The 16,112-nt window shown below is 33.0% G+C and overlaps 2 protein-coding genes across 2 annotated transcripts; one reads left to right on the top strand and one right to left on the bottom strand.

Moving 5' to 3' along the window:
- Positions 1-3,319: 3,319 nt before the first annotated feature.
- LOC7479313 (E3 ubiquitin-protein ligase CIP8) lies at positions 3,320-4,536 on the bottom strand. The gene has a single exon (XM_002297995.3). The coding sequence runs from the start codon at positions 4,420-4,422 to the stop codon at positions 3,781-3,783; it is 642 nt and encodes a 213-aa protein (XP_002298031.3). The 5' UTR covers positions 4,423-4,536; the 3' UTR covers positions 3,320-3,780.
- Positions 4,537-9,530: 4,994 nt separating this feature from the next.
- On the top strand, positions 9,531-12,081 carry LOC7479312 (uncharacterized). The gene is made up of 5 exons (XM_002299495.4): positions 9,531-10,002; positions 10,088-10,154; positions 10,262-10,310; positions 11,393-11,437; positions 11,729-12,081. The coding sequence occupies exons 1-5, from the start codon at positions 9,766-9,768 to the stop codon at positions 11,793-11,795; spliced, it is 465 nt and encodes a 154-aa protein (XP_002299531.2). The 5' UTR covers positions 9,531-9,765; the 3' UTR covers positions 11,796-12,081.
- Positions 12,082-16,112: the final 4,031 nt, after the last annotated feature.

Here is a 16,112-nt window from a genome sequence, read left to right as displayed (position 1 = left end):
TTGGGTTTTTTTTTTTTTTGAAATAGCTAAAACAAAAAATAATTCTGGAAGGTGGGGCCCATGGTGACCCCAGCCCCACTAAATTTGGAGTGGAATTCCCGCCTTGTAGCTTCTGTCGTTTTGGTTTTTCTCTCTGAACTTTATTTTATTGGGATTTGAAATTGAAACCATAACAAAACAAGGTATTGAAAAGTGAAACTACGACGTTTTATTGAAAAGCAGACGAATGCTATCAAAATTGCATTGATATATATATATATAGAAGGTGTGGTGATGGAAGACTTTTTGTTAGATTTCATAAACGTGCGGGACTGCTGACTTTTACTAACTAACATGATTTGATGTCAAATGCTACTGATATTTTTTTTTTGGCCCATCCAGTAATTTTCTTTGTTTTTTTTTTATATAAGTTATAAAATTTAAATAGAATGAACACGATTTAATATTTAATAAAAATAGTAATTAATTTAATTGCTTGTTATCTTATTTTTCACCTGATTCAAATCATCAAGTTTAAAAATTAAAATATATGCAACATGAATGATCGCATTATCTTTGAAACAGAGAAGGATTTAAATTTAATAAAATGGGTTTACAAATAGCCAGGCTTTGTATCTGCATATAACATTGTGTTTTTACATCTGAATTTCGCTTGTATATCATTATATGATTTTGCATGGAACTAAAGTTATTTTTATTTTTTGAATTCGAGGAAACTCTATCTCCTGGAAAGCGCACTTTATGGACCCAGGTGAGCGAGTAAAACTCCGACTGTCTCAGGCTCTTACAAGAGGTGCATGTCATGACTCGAACCCGAGACCTGCTGTGCAGATCTCAAACCCTTTATCATCACGTTACGCTCTTTAAGGACTAAAATCATTACAGTGTATGCACATCAGCTTATAGTTATACATAAGAAAGAGTGCGCTGATATCGTTGCAATAGCATTATTGAGCATTTGTGCTTTGTTATAAAATTGTTAAAATCTTGAGGGAGCTAGAGCCGATATGGTTAGCTTTCCTTGTATTGGAGTTTTGTTGGATATAAAAAATGTTTTTGGTGAAAGGTGTTAAACAATAATAAACTGATTTTTTTTCCAATTCCTATAGACAATGTAGATGATGAAATCATTAAAAAAAAACCCTCACATAAAAATTAGGTTTTTTGTGGTCTGCTGCAAGACTAGGTTAAGAAATGTAAACTGGAGTAAGCTTGTATTTGAGAGTTCCTAAAAATGTGTATCCCTAATGGAATGAGAGACTCTTCCATGTTTAAGTTAGTAATTGTATGTGAGGGAGAAGAAAATATATAGAAAAGAAAAATGAAAGTACATGGTGTGTGCATTTGGGTGTAGTTGGCTCTGTGTGACTTTGAAAAATCTGTGTACTTTGAGAGTTTATGTAGGTAGAGATTTTGTGACTCTACTGTGGAGAGTCTGTGTCTCCAAAGTTGATCCTCTTTCACTTGTGAGACCGAGTGTATTTAAACACCTAGCTTGGACATGTGCCGTTTGGTAATGCAGTTGTACCCGAGGTTAAAGCAAGCTACAGTGTTTTTGTGTTTGGTTATGTTTCAAACCCGGTTTTATTTTGGTGAGACCCATTAACACTTGTGAAAAGGCAGCTTGGCAACAGCAGCCTCATTTTCCTCTTTTTCTGCTGCGGAGAGTGAATTAATTCCCTCTCCACTATACACGTGAACAGTGGAAAATGTCTCTATTGTTTCAGCTGAACCGGGTCCGGTCCAAAGCTAAATGCACTAAACCGGATCCGACCCAGTAAAATAAAATAAAAATCAATTTTTTTTGTTTTTAATTGTGTTTTATTTGAAAAACTAGTGCTTAACATTATTTAATGACACTACATAAATTAAAAGGAGATCGTTTGATGACGTAGCATTTGCAGAATTTGATCGCAATCTCAATTCTGTTCATGACGTTGTTGCGCGCTTAAGAAACCAAGAAAACTGTAGTCCTTATCGGATGAATTTTATACGTGATGGAATTGTAGATAATTTAATGAAATAATAAAAAATATTTTATATAAAATATTATTTATTTCATGATGTAATAGTAGTAGTTAAATCTATAATATTTAAATTAAAAACCATCAATATTAATATATATCTTTTTTAATTATTTTATAATCTCAATTTGAAAAGCATTTTTGACCAAACACATTAAACTATTTTTTGTTCAACCTTAATTTTAACCACAGTTTTAACCAAACATATATAAATATCAAACCAATCTCAACCAAAAATACCTTTTATAAAACAATTTTTTTTAAACCACAACCATAAAAGCACCACAATACCAAACACATCTATACGAAGGAGGAATTTTGTCATTAGCCAACTAAGGTGGTTCCCCGGTTAGTGTGATGTTGTTTCATGGGTTTGATGCTTGGTACGTGAATGTTGTAGAAGTTGATATGTCACGTCTTTGTAACATAATATATTTATTTTCATTGGTGTTCATGCGAGTTGATAGGCATAGCAGTAATATAGCTATTGGTGTTACAATGTGTATATCTAAAAAGCTTACGCATACAAGACATCAAAAATTATGTGGCCGCATATTATAATTGTTAGTATCCTAGAAAGTAAATGTACAAATATGAAAGGAAAAGGCATAGAGAAAAGAAAAATCATGAAGAGAAAGAAATAAAATTAGATTAGTTATTAGGTCAGGTCAGACGAGCACACTTGGTTATCTAAAATGAATGACTAGGATGGTTAGTTGCCTGACTAGTTTAAATTTTTTTTTTTTGATAAATTTTATCAATCATTAAACATAATTAACTTGTCCTAAGTAAATATAAGAATTACTCTTTTAATTTTTAAGCAAGCAAGATTGCATCCAATTATTTCATCGACATTGCTCAAGTCATAAGGTTTTCCAATTGTCTCTCCTATCTTAGCAGGCATGGATTGGTTCAACTTTAATGAATGGCTTCATAGGCATTATCCATTTGTCCCTTTTTCTTCTTTTTTTATTTTGCTAGAGATAACAATGAGTAATTAGAGGTTGGATTTTTTAATATTTATATTCTATTTATTTTTTATTAGATAAGAAATTTAGATATTTATAAACTACCAATTAGATTTCAGGTAATCATATAAATATTTATTATTCAATAAAAAATAATATATATATTGACATAAAATACATATTTTAAAAAATCTAAATGTTTTAAATTATCCGGGATGAGTCATTATTGATTGGATTCGGATTAAATTAACACCCACACCTTTTGTTTTCTATAGCTTACATAAATTTTCAAGACAAATTTGGATAAATATTTCATCGGGAAATTAGCACTGCAACGAAATCAACTTCTTGTCTTGATTGATTTTGCCTGCTTAGTTATCACTACACACATGCCAATATGGCATGATGCTTCCTTGCAACGAAAATTAACTCAGAACTTGCTGGCTTCTGGTTACAAACAGCCCCCGGAAAAAAATGGAAAAAGAAGAAGTAGATCTTGCATTGAAACAAACCATAAGCTGATCAGCATGCTTCGTCTAAAAGATAACTTTTCCAGGATTTTGGTCAAGGAAAGCTAGAAAATAAATGCCTACATGCATGTTGACAAACAGGATTGTACCATCAAACAAAGGAAAACCAGTGGACCTGCATTCTCACAGTCCCTGGCTTCTGAGGACAAAGTAATAGTGCTACTACTCCCTCAACTAAGAAAAAAGATAAAAGTACGGAAGATAACAAAATCAAAGAATTTCAAGACATGTTCAAGAACCAATTTGAAACCAAATCAATCAAGACTCTGTAGGCATCTGGTAGCGACAAACAGGGCATGTATTGCTATTCATTAACCACTCAACAATGCACTTCCCATGGTAGATATGAAAGCATGGCATGCGTTTAGCTTCGGACCCCGTTGAGATCGTTTCTAAGCAAACGGGACACTCCAAATTTGATGATCCCCTATCAATCTTCACCTCCTCCAAGTTTTCAATGGATTCTTTACTCGCGGACTGCGCCTTTGGACACTCATTATCACTCAATGTTTCCGCTAACCTCAAAGATGGATCTTCAAGATAAAAACCAGCAGAATAAAGAGTGAAAGTATACGGCGGAGGAAGGGGCGAAACTTCACCCAGGGCAAGTTCTGTCCGCAGCTGCATTGAAAGATCATTAGCATCAAGAACATGACTAGTGTATGATTCTGAAGAAACAGAAGACATGTTATCCTCAAAACCCATATCTTCCTGACCATCAGTACTATCATCTTCAAAATCAGAATAGTCATCTTCACTCAAATCATCCAATACAGACGTGGACACTTCGAATTCCAAGAGTATGCGTGCTGATTCATCAAAAGGGATCAATCTTGAATTATCTCGATCCCATCCATTGTTGTTTTCGTGGCTACTTATAAAGGGCATTTCACTAGACATCTTCAAAATAAGAGAGAATAAAACCCAAAGGAAAAACTGTGAACAAGAAGCGGAGGACAGGATCAAGAAAAGAAAGGGAAGAGGATGTAATTAGCAAAGAGGGTGAAAAGAGACAAAAATACATACATTGTATACCTTTTTCCTTTTGGAGTGGACAAAACTCAAATATACCCCTAACTATTGGGATATAATAAATTTTACTCCCAAATAATTTTTGTAACAATTTTGTCCCCTGATTACTTGGATATTTCAATAGGGTCCTTTATTATAATTCTAAATATAAAACGTTAAATTTTCTACAAAATGATAGTGTTTCTTATAAAGAAAGTACCTTTTGAATTGGATCCGTGATCAAATATGGATGGAAAAACTTAATTGAGAATTTTTAAAACTTGAGAGATAAAATTGATAAAAAAAAAATGTATTTGGAGGAAAATTGAGTGTACTTGGGATTATTTTTTTAGGTTCATCCTTTTATTACAACTAAGGAACTAAATATTCAAAGAAAACTAAATTTTCTCGCGCTATGGATTTGAAGGATTTTTCTAGATTTTTAAACTTGATTGAAATCTAATTTAATGAACTACGGTTTAATTAGTAGAGGAAATATACAATTAAAAGAAAAGGGAAGAAATGCAAGACAAGAGAAAAATGCATGGTCACTAACAAATTCACAAAAATAAATTGCTTCTAGTCCATATAATTCCTTTTTCTTCTTTTATAGTTCCTTTAGTTATGGGGTTTTAATTTTGGTCCAGAAATTCATGTTGTTTGTTTCTCATTCCTTGGGTTTGGGAGATAAGAAAAGGTTATCAAAAAATAACAAAACAGAGAGAAAGTTATTGATTGATCACATTCTGTCAATAAAAATAATTAATCTTGGTGTTGACAGATTTTATTCAATGAGAAAAGACTTATTTATGTGTTTTTTATCCTTCATCCCGTCAGAAAAAGGTAAATTAAGACTCGAGGATAGTTTTGAATTTGGATTGCTTTTTCACTTTTTAAACGATTAAATGTTAATTTAAGAATTAAAATAGATTTATTAAGGTGTTTATTATGTTTCTCAGATGTTTTCAAATGAAAAAGGGTTGGAATGTATTTTTTTTGTCCTTGAGGTTTGCCTTGATTTTCCAGTTACCAAAGATGGATGGTAGTGGGCTAAAAGCCAACCAATAGATGACAAGTCTTTTGCCATAATAAATGATGTGTCGTTTGATAAACATACTTGAGTACATAACCCAGGTCATATGTTTGACATGTTTAACCTAAGTTGATCAGGATCAATCTAAAATATTATTGTCTAAATATGTTTTTAAAAAATATTAAAATGGTGCCGCCATGATTTTTTTTTTAAGTTAGACCAGGTTTTTACTAGTTTGATAATGTCACGCTTAGACTCACTTAATCAATTAGGTTATATAAGGTCAACTTTCATCCAGTTTAATTTGAATCCTGGGATAGCCAAGGGCCTAACCCAACAGGTCTTTAGATGTTATTTTATTGAAGCAAGCGCAATTTTTTACAACCCTCCATTATGTCTTTTTTTGTGTTTTTTTTCATAAATTTGATTCAATTAGTTTCATACATATGTTTGTTTTTTTATTATCATATGATTAAATAAAAAAATTAATTCCAAGAAATAAAGTTAGTAGATGACTAAGTCAATGACCCAAGTTGTGGGAGTGGTGGTTTAACCCGGGTCAATCCAAAACATCATCGATTCAATATTTAAAAGATGCTAGAATAACACCATTTTTATTTTGTTTTGTCAAATTGGGTTTTAAATTTGTTGACCAAGTCGCATTTTAATCTGATCAGGCAACCGAGTCATAAAATATCATCTTATACCAAATTTAATTTGAAAACTGTGCCAAGCAAATGACTTGGATAGAGTGTCTCTATTAACCTAACCAACATAACTGAGTTAAATAATGCTTTTAAAAAACATTTCCCATGACAATGCACGGTGGTATCTTATTCTCATATATTCTTTAATACATTTACAGTGGAATTATCATAACATTATTTTTTGTTTAATTTAAACTATGATTATGGTAAGATGTTTTCTAAAAATATATATAAAAAGGGATACCTTTTTTATTTTGATTTCAGATTGTCAAAATGTTTTTTTTTATATTTGTTCTTGTTGTTTTTTATTTTTATTAAATAAAAGAGAGATTATACTGACATATTTTTTTATAAGATATAATTTTTTTAAAAAAAGTACTTATATCTAATTAATTGAGAAAAAATGAACAACTCTTTAATTACCTAATAAAACCTCTTACCTTTCTAACATGGGATAAAGTTCTATTTAATTACCTAATATACAAGTTATATTTTAACAACAATCCCCTACTTATCTTGTAATATTAGGCGGTACCATATTTCATGCATAAAAGAAGGTATCTTTATATTTAAACCTCTTCTTAGTCTAAGCATTTCAAACCTCTAAAGAAATCATGATTGCAAAAAAGCTTAAATCAAGATTTTATTCAATAAAATTGGAAATACTACACACATGATCCAATTAATTCAAAACAAAAGTTCACCATTATTTCAGCACTAATATGATCTTGTGCTACTTTCTGAATTCATGAACATTTACAAAGTTTTCCAAGCTTTTGTTGAAATGGCACCACTTTATATGTTCATATTGGTGAAATTTCCATCTTACATTGAGATTTTATTAAGAGTGTTAATCACTCATCATTTTATTTGTTTGGAATACTAATTTTATAAATCTTGATTTCATATACAAATTAGAAAACACAATTCTTACTAATAATTTCTTATTACCCATGAAACTCATAACTAGCAAAAGTACTAGTAAAAGTTGGGTTCCTCTTATTAGTAAGTTTAATTAAATGGTCTTAATCTCATACTAGTATAAATGTTTCTAACTAAATCTCTTGAGAGACCTTTAGTGAAATGATCTGCTAGATTATTGCAAGATCTGACATACACAACGATAATTATCCTGTCAGAAATTAATTGCCTTGTATATTTATGTTTCAAGTTGATATGTCTAGATTTTTCATTGTAAATTTTACTAAATGCCTTGGACATAGTTGCTTAACTATCATAGTGTACGAAGATAGATAACATCGGTTGTGGCTACAATTTAATGACAATAACATATTTCTCAACTATTTTGTCTCCTTACCTGTGACTGCTAAAGCTATAAACTCGGATTTCATTATAGAATGAGTTATACATGTTTGTTTCTTTAAAGCCTAAGAAATAACACCACCTCCTAAAATAAATATTTGTCCAGAGATTGCCTTATTATCACCTGTATTAGTTATCCAACTAGCACTAATATAACTTTAAAGTACAATTAGAAAATTATTATAAAACAATCTAAAATTCATAGTCTTTTTTAAGTAATCACGTACTTTTATAATTTCTTTCCAATGATCCTTACTAGGATTACTTGTGTATTTAGACAATTTACATATCATGAAAGCAATATTTAATCTAGTACAATGCATGACATACATTAAGCTACCAATTGCATTAGCATATTTAATTTGAACAATTGCTCTATCAATAATTTTTGTCAACTTAAAAGAAACATCATAGAGAATATTTGCTTCTTTGATAATCAATTGATTAAATTTATTTAAGACTTTATCAATATAATGAGAATGACAAAGAGCAAAACCCTCACCATGTTTTATTGCTTTGATACCTAAAATTGTATCTAGGGGTGTTCACGGTCTGGTCCGGTTTTGTTTGGAATGAAAATCCCAACGAAACCAGAAAATGAAATTTCCTAAGAAAATGGACGAACAGAACCGAAAACCAGTTCAAACCGAACTGGTTCAGTCCGGTCAATATCAATTTTTTAGGGTTGAAATCGAAAAATCTAATCACATCGGCCAAAAAAAAAAAAGGTGAAAAGAAGAAAATTTGTGAACAAATTATTTACTATACTCTCTTAAGATCCTTGCCATAGTATGTAAAGACAAATTTGTCGAACAAGAAAATTATGCATGTTGCTCGAGATTATCCGTGGTAGGCGGAGAATGCATCAACCTTTGCAAAAGTGCAATCGTGATTAGTGTGGATGAATGAGGGAGAACACTTCTAATCTTAATATAGAAAGCGTCGTCCACTTCCAACAACTATACAAGAAAAGTGGAGTGGATTATACACCGGCTCACAATGGCTTATATTGTGTAGATTATACACTTTAGATGATGAAGTACAATAAATGGAAGCAGAAATTATAAAACAAAAACAAAAGGCCTTTAAAAATCAAAATAAAAACTAAACATCTCTAGATGGCAACCAAAGAGAGAGATGGAATGAGATGGCTGCTATTTTTATTAGAAAAGTGGGGAAATTTGTAGGGTTAGGGAACTTAGGTTAGGTTACTTTTCTATTTATACCCCTCCCCTTTTTTTAAGTGGGTTTAAGCCTTAAAGACACATTGGGTCCGATTCGGTTACCCGGTTTTAGTTTTAAAAAATGAAATCGAACCGGACCGAGTGAGTTTTCTAATTTTTAAATCGGTTTGATCGGTTTTTTCTCTTGGTTCGGTGTTTTCGATTAATTTTTCCCTGATTTTTATGGTTTAATCGGTTAATTGGTTTTTTTGAACACCCATAGTTTTATCTACCTCATTTAAGTCTTACATTTTGAGTTTTAAGGTTAGATATTTCTTCGTATCATTAATATCATTCATGTTAGTACTAATAATGATTATGTCGTCATCAACGTAAAGACATATTATCACACCAAAATTATTTATAAATTTAAAATAAATACATGAATTGTTTATATTAATTCATATAGAATAATTTATTGAAAACGATAGAAATAAAAAGTTTCCTACAAGAAAACAGAACCATATATTCTTTGATTTATATGAATCTCTTGTTTTCATTACCCAATCATCTTTTCTAATTTTATTTCCCTTTTCTTTTCTTTTTTTCAAAGGGTCACATGTTAACAACAATTGTTTTGGATAAAAATATGAAAAATGCATTGTTTTGAAAAAATTTTTTTATAAAATATTATTTGAATTGACCTGGTTAGGTCTTACCCGAGTCTACATCCACCCTAGTTCGCAAGGAAATTTAGCCTGGATCAAACTTTAAAATTGATGGGTCGAGTTTAATATGAAGATAAATGAAGTTATTTTGAATTTGTGCCTGGGCTTCCCGTAAATGGATAATTTAAAAAGTAAAAAACCAAAACTATATCCAATATGCACAAAGCCCAAACGAAAATAGTTCGTGGTAATGTTTTTACAAAGATCACTGAATTCCCCATCTATAACTAATTAAAAATATCAAATACAAATCCCTGTCTTTCTTTTAATCGCGGGAAATGGAAGAAGCGGCAGCAACTCAGAGAGATCAATCAACGGATACAGAATCAGTAATCATACAACCAGACCTGGATCTACCGGCCATGTGTCCCGATGAACCCGACCGCCGTGAACCGAAAACCAATTTGAACCAGGGCGAGATCTTCAAGGCACTAGAAATCATCGAGAGAGACTCTCTAGCCATCGCCGGTAGCTTCACTTCTCTTTTCGCTTCACTTCGTTTCGCTCTCTCTGAGGTCAGCTTTGACTCTTCTAACTTTCTGTTTGGTTCTTGAGAAAAGGAAATGAAGTATTTGTTTTTTTTTTTTGTGATAATTGTAGGCTACGAGTACATCTGTTGATCATATGCAATGTTTTGGTGATGCTACTGCTCGTCTTCAAGAATCTGGTAAAAATAATTAGATATTTATTTTTAAGAATTTGATTATTGTTGATATTAATTGTGAATATTTTTTATTTTTTGTAAATCTTTGATCATTGTATCTTATCTTGCAGTGCTTGATGCAGCAACGAAGGGAAATCGGTACATAAATTCGTGTATGAGGTATAACTTAATTAATTAGTAATTCTTAAATTTGAAAGGTTTAATTAATCAAAAGAAAAGGGTTGTAAAATTGCTTTTATTGTATTTTTAATTAGGAGAAATATTAACAGTATAGAGAGTAAGTTCTTGTGCTCATGCTTGATTAACTGGTAAAGTTTAGATTTTTCTCAGATGGTGATTAAAAGAGTGTTTAGTATTGTGGTAATAGTTTCTTTTCAAAGTGATTTTTGCTCGGAATTACATCTAAATAATGTTTTTTTATTTCTTAAAATTTATTTTTGATATCAGCACATCAAAATAATTCAAAAACATAAAAAACATTAATTTTAAGCAAGAAAAAAAATAAAAAATTTTGGTAACGCGCTACCAGCCACCAGCCGCATCTCCAAACAAGCTCTAAGAAAGGGGGATCTATAAGATGCCTTGTGCTTATATATATATATATATATATTACCTGCTCTGGTTCTGTGAAGCATAATTTTTACATGGTTTTCAAAATGTTAAGTGCAGAAAAACAATGCTGATGGTTATTTTTCTTTCTTACCTACTGGGATTTAATGAAAAATGTTGGATAATCTGCATGTGTGAAAGATTTTTGGAGTGCAACATGGTTGTAGCTGAATCTGAATGAGATTGTTCTGCTTAATTTTTCACCACCTTGTTGTTTCCCTCAATTGCTCCTGGGATAGTGTCTTTGTGATTAGAAAATAGAATCAAAGTTTTGCAGCTTAATATATCTGGACAAGTATTTCATTACCTATGCGTTGAGAATTGAACCTCCAATTTGTGCGAGTTTTTGTTTGCCAGAACCATCTGTCACCATATTGTTTTGCCACCCTCTTCTGAGTATAAACCAGAATTTAAAAACAGTGTTAAATAATTTTCATGTCTACTAGAGAGTAGAGATAACTGGTTAGAGCGCTGACACTAACTTGGCTGGAGATAGTTCCTTTTGTTGCCTAACTACTCACTCAAGCAACCAAACTTGGGGTCTTGAAAACCTGTTTACAGTCCTTATTTGCCAATAGTTGATGATATTTTAAATATGCCTTTCCCAACCCATTTCTGGAATTATGGTGCAGATTGAACGAGGAAATGAAGGGCATTGACACTCTAGCGACTCAACTGTATCCTTTGTGTTTGTTTTCTTAGCATACTTGTTTACATGTCACTTACCCCACTCGCTGCTTTAAGCTGCTTATGATGAACCGACAGGCTCATCTTACCTACTTGGTTTCTCCTTCTAGCACGGAGGTAACCAAATGCTAGGTGGTTACTTCTTCTCTGGGAACCACAGGCCTTTGCATTCAAGAAAGCGACTCTTTCTACTATAAAAAAATTCTTGTAGTGCATTATAACTCTATAATTTCTCTTGGTTGTCATCTTCGGTGTTCTTGGGTTTCTTAATGCTTGATTAGAAAAAACCTGAGGAGAAATGTCGACGTGCTGGACTCGGCTGTGACCAAACTCCTCCGCTTTCCATGAACCCACTAACATGGAGTTACTCGCCTGAATGGTGTTCATCACTCCCGAGAACTTTTTATATACAACTTCATCTGCTTCCCAAGCTGATTTTACTTGGGAAGGTTTGTATTATTTGGTGAGAGGGTAACTCGTTTTAAAATTCTATCAGAAGATTGTTTTCTGTGAATTCCACATCTGGCTGCTCCGGGGAGCACAGCTGTGCATGAGATCATTGGTGGGCTATTGATATCTGAAAGCATGAACAGTTGTTAAGCACGATTAATAACATTAGTTCAATTGCACACTATTTTTCCCTGGAAGGTGAATTGATATTCTTGACTTGGCTAGCTGACTTTTATTGAAAAGGATTTGGCCTTTTCTTAACAATGTTGTGATAGCCCTACATGATGCTCTGTAATGACCATTGCTCCTTTTCAGCAACCGAGGACGTTGATGCTCTGTCACCATTGTGGCATCAAGTATGGTTCATTTCTGGATTCCAATTCCGAATGCATAGAAGGAGACACGAGCCGATTATTGGAGATGCTGGAAGCTCCGGTAACCGCGTTTCTGGATTTTAGGATAGACAACAGGCCCAAGTAAAAGAAAAGCCCATGAAGGCCCGAAAAAGAAAAGAGGAATCATCAACCCCTGCCCTTCTCCAATCATAGTGTAGAAGAAAGATTGTGGCCACGCTAGTTCCGGGGGCAGTGGTGATATCATGCCGTCTCCAATAGTGCGTCACTATTGGAGATGGGATCTTGAACAAGATGGAATAGGCTAAATTATGGAGTGTGAAACCGGGAGCAGGAAAAGGGTTCTTCATGGAGTTTGATTTTTAGGTTAGCAAATGATTGTCCTAAAGCAATCACGAACTTGTTCCGCCTTTTGTCCTGCTTGAGCATCATTTAGATAAACGAGGAACACGTTCATCGCAAGTGTTAGATTTTATATGATTAGTGTTCACATTTCTCAAATGAGGCCACCTTCCTAATTGCTCGAGAAAAATGATCCAGCTGTTACAGCTCAAGATAAACTACGTTTAAGCCCCTATAGTTAGTGATGTCCCACTTCGACCTCCATAGTTTAATATTTTCTAGCTTTTTTTCTAATAAATAATACTTCCCTTGGGGGTGAAAGAATAGATAACGAAAACCAAGGAACCTGCTCCTTTTTTCTTAATTCTTAATTTTCGAGATTTGGAAAACCTTTGTGGGATGCTGTCCCAATTCCCATGCATGGGTGTTTTGTATAAGAGAAAAAACATGAGGATTGAAGGGTATTCTCTGAAACTATAGAGCAGTCTGGAGATTTAAGCTTTTTATAAAGATTTCATGTGGGTTAAAGTATGGTTTACCACCCTATACTATAGTCTATTTTCAACGATTTGGTTGCATATCTAATCAACCCGTGAAAAAAAGAGAAGAAAAGTCATAAACCCAACAATTCAGTCAATCAACACTCGGAAGCATTAGGAGAGAGGGAATAGGCTCCAAGAGCACGTTTCCATGCACTCATTAAGTAGATTGTCGTGACTGTAATAAAGGTAATTAATCAACCACTAATTAATGTACCTTGATTAATGGGAAACTTAATTAGGTCCCCTCTCTATTGCACAAATTGCAGTTTAGGGACTGTTGTTAGTACAGAGACCAATTCAGAGTTCCAAATCTCTAGACATTCTTGCGTGTGAGTGGGCTACCTAACGTAGTTTGACTCGCCCTCAATAAACTATGGAAGATAGTCACGTATAGACCAGACCAGACATGCAATGATTTCCCAACGTGTCTGTCCTAGAATTAGCCGTTGACAGGGATAGTTTGGTAATTACAGAGCCAGTGCCAGCATGCTAGCTAGCTCTTCTTCTTTGTTCAAGGTGATCAAGCAAGCGCCTGTTATGTTTGGTAGTGGGCAAAACAAGAAAGAGGCAGAGGTAGTGGAGTGGACTACTTGTAGTTGGCTGCTCTAACACACACTCTTGAATTTGGTAAAATTAAAAAGAGAGTATAATAAATCACAATTAGTTGCAAAACTCAAGTATTATATACTGAGTGATCATGTCGCGTAACTCACGACCCAGAAATATATATAGAAAGCAGAGGAGAGTGGTCACCCTGGGCACTGCATGGTTTGGGAAAACAGCACTGCTGTTAAAATATATACAATTGAGTACAGAGACAGACGATAAGCCGTCGCAACATCAATGTGATAGATGCATTCTTGGACCACCTAATTAATTACAGGCTATGGTGCGCACATGTCTCAGTGTCGCAGTCACGAGGAAAGATGATGGCGAGCTCTGTTCTTAAAAGTGACCTGTGATAATTAACAAGTAATAAAATTGTTTTTGTTTATAATTATTTTTTAAATATTTTTATATTATTTTAATGGGTTGATATTACAGATAATTTTTTTAAAATAAAAATATTATTATTTTAATATATTTATAAGTAAAAAATAACCATAAACAGTTGATGGGCATCAAATATGCTGAAACATAAACCAAAATAATAATAATAGTAATAGTAATACGTAAATTCAAATTCTAATGCATGTTGGATATGACAAAATTAAACAGAGGATAAGGTTGGGAAATCGAGGGACACCGTCGGAATATTTTTACTGCTAATTTATCATGAAGAAAAGAACTCAGTTCAGATATAATTTGAAGTTTTTTTTTCAATAACGTTGATAGTGATGAATAATCATGATATTTATGTGAGAAATAAGAACAAAACAAATTGTTTTTTCTGTAATTTCATAGGGATGATTTGAAGCAAGAAGATAGTGATATATAATTCATGATCTGCAGGGGAAACTAAACATTAGAGGCCAATTATTCCTCTCTCCACCCAACTGATGCGGCTGTCAACCTCCATTACTAAAGGGAATTCTTTCTTTAGAATAATGTATTTATCTTGCAAGTGTAATAATATATATGAATTAAATATACTTCTCCTTCCAAGCAGTATGTACTCCAGCAATGGATCGATCCCTGTCATAGCCTGGCTTCAACTGCTGCCCCACTACTGCCTAACCTCCCATGGTTTTTCTTCATGTTTTTTTTTTTAAATTAATTCTACTCTGGATGGAGTGGGAAGTGAATTAAAGTAGTTCATGGAAGAAAACAATGCTAAGACAGACGTTATTTTCTCCTGAATTCATTTAACAGATGGAGAGAAGGTGACAGGTTAAATGACAAGAGCATTCAATTTAACTGGCCCACCACCAAGCACATCATCGCAAAACAAAAAAATAATTGTCTCCTAAAAATACATTATCCCGCGTTGAACTTGACACAGGCTTTGGTCTCTGTCAAGACAAATTTCAAAACACCATGAGTTTCTACTCACCCCTTCATAAATGTGCAATAATTCCTTCAATATTTATTTATTTATTTTTTATTATTATTATTATTGCTGTTATTATGTTAATGATGGCTCGCCACCATGTAGTTTTACCGGAAATTAAGAGGTTAATGTGAGCGTTAACCTGGAGATTTTATTCATTCCGCTTATTATGAGACTTTAGAAACCATTTCAAGATGTTCTACAGCTATTACTAATAAGTCCTTCGGAGTTGTTCTGGAACAATTCTGTAAAGGAGGGAGAGCACCCGAAGTCAGTAGATCCAACGGCTGATGGCTGTCCACGTTTAAGTAGGGCCACCGTTACTCTTTCTATGATTATGACTGGGAAACCGCCGCCTGGAGATGGTCTTTGACTAGTAGGTAGTGTGGGGATTGGACTCCTACGGTCAGTGGTATTTATTCATATTAATTTCTCTTTTTCAAGAAAAATGATGGCGAATTTTGCAGTCTGGCGTATGGGCCCACCCTTTTTAAAACAAAAACTAGCACATTATAAGAAACCTGAATACCATTTACTATATTATTTTTATAATTTATTCGGAATAGATTTTTATTTGGTTACAGTATACTAATATTTTAATGCTCACAATTATTTGATATTATAAGCTAGCTACATCAATGACGTTGAAAATATGAACACAACTACTACTTGAATAATAATTTTTTAAAATTTTAATAGGAGTTAAACAAAGAATTATATTTTGGTTCATAAAAAAATATATTAAAAAAAAAAACGAGTTCAAAACATTATGATTTTTATATAAAATGGTTTACCAGTTAATACAACCGGATCCATCCAACCGGCCAATCGAGCCAGATGATTATACTTTCACCCTGTTGTGCTTTTAAAGCACGAAAATATGAAAGTGTGTAATTTCACTAATTTTTTTTCAAACAGTGTTATTTCGCCAATTATTTATGTTTCTTGTGCTAATTTGACAAAAAAATTCTTCCTCTAGTCGGTGTTT

Source organism: Populus trichocarpa, chromosome 1 (assembly GCF_000002775.5).
Source record: "Populus trichocarpa isolate Nisqually-1 chromosome 1, P.trichocarpa_v4.1, whole genome shotgun sequence".
NCBI classification, from domain to species: Eukaryota; Viridiplantae; Streptophyta; class Magnoliopsida; order Malpighiales; family Salicaceae; genus Populus; species Populus trichocarpa.
This window is presented reverse-complemented; position numbering and strand designations above follow the sequence as displayed.

Excerpts from the sequence above, each read along its gene's own strand:
- LOC7479313 (XM_002297995.3), bottom strand. The coding sequence starts at position 4,422 with ATGTCTAGTGAAATGCCCTTTATAAGTAGCCACGAAAACAACAATGGA.
- LOC7479312 (XM_002299495.4), top strand. The coding sequence starts at position 9,766 with ATGGAAGAAGCGGCAGCAACTCAGAGAGATCAATCAACGGATACAGAA. Across the intron at positions 10,311-11,392 it reads TACATAAATTCGTGTATGAG|ATTGAACGAGGAAATGAAGG; the intron begins GTATAACTTAAT and ends ATTATGGTGCAG. Across the intron at positions 11,438-11,728 it reads GACACTCTAGCGACTCAACT|AAAAAACCTGAGGAGAAATG; the intron begins GTATCCTTTGTG and ends ATGCTTGATTAG.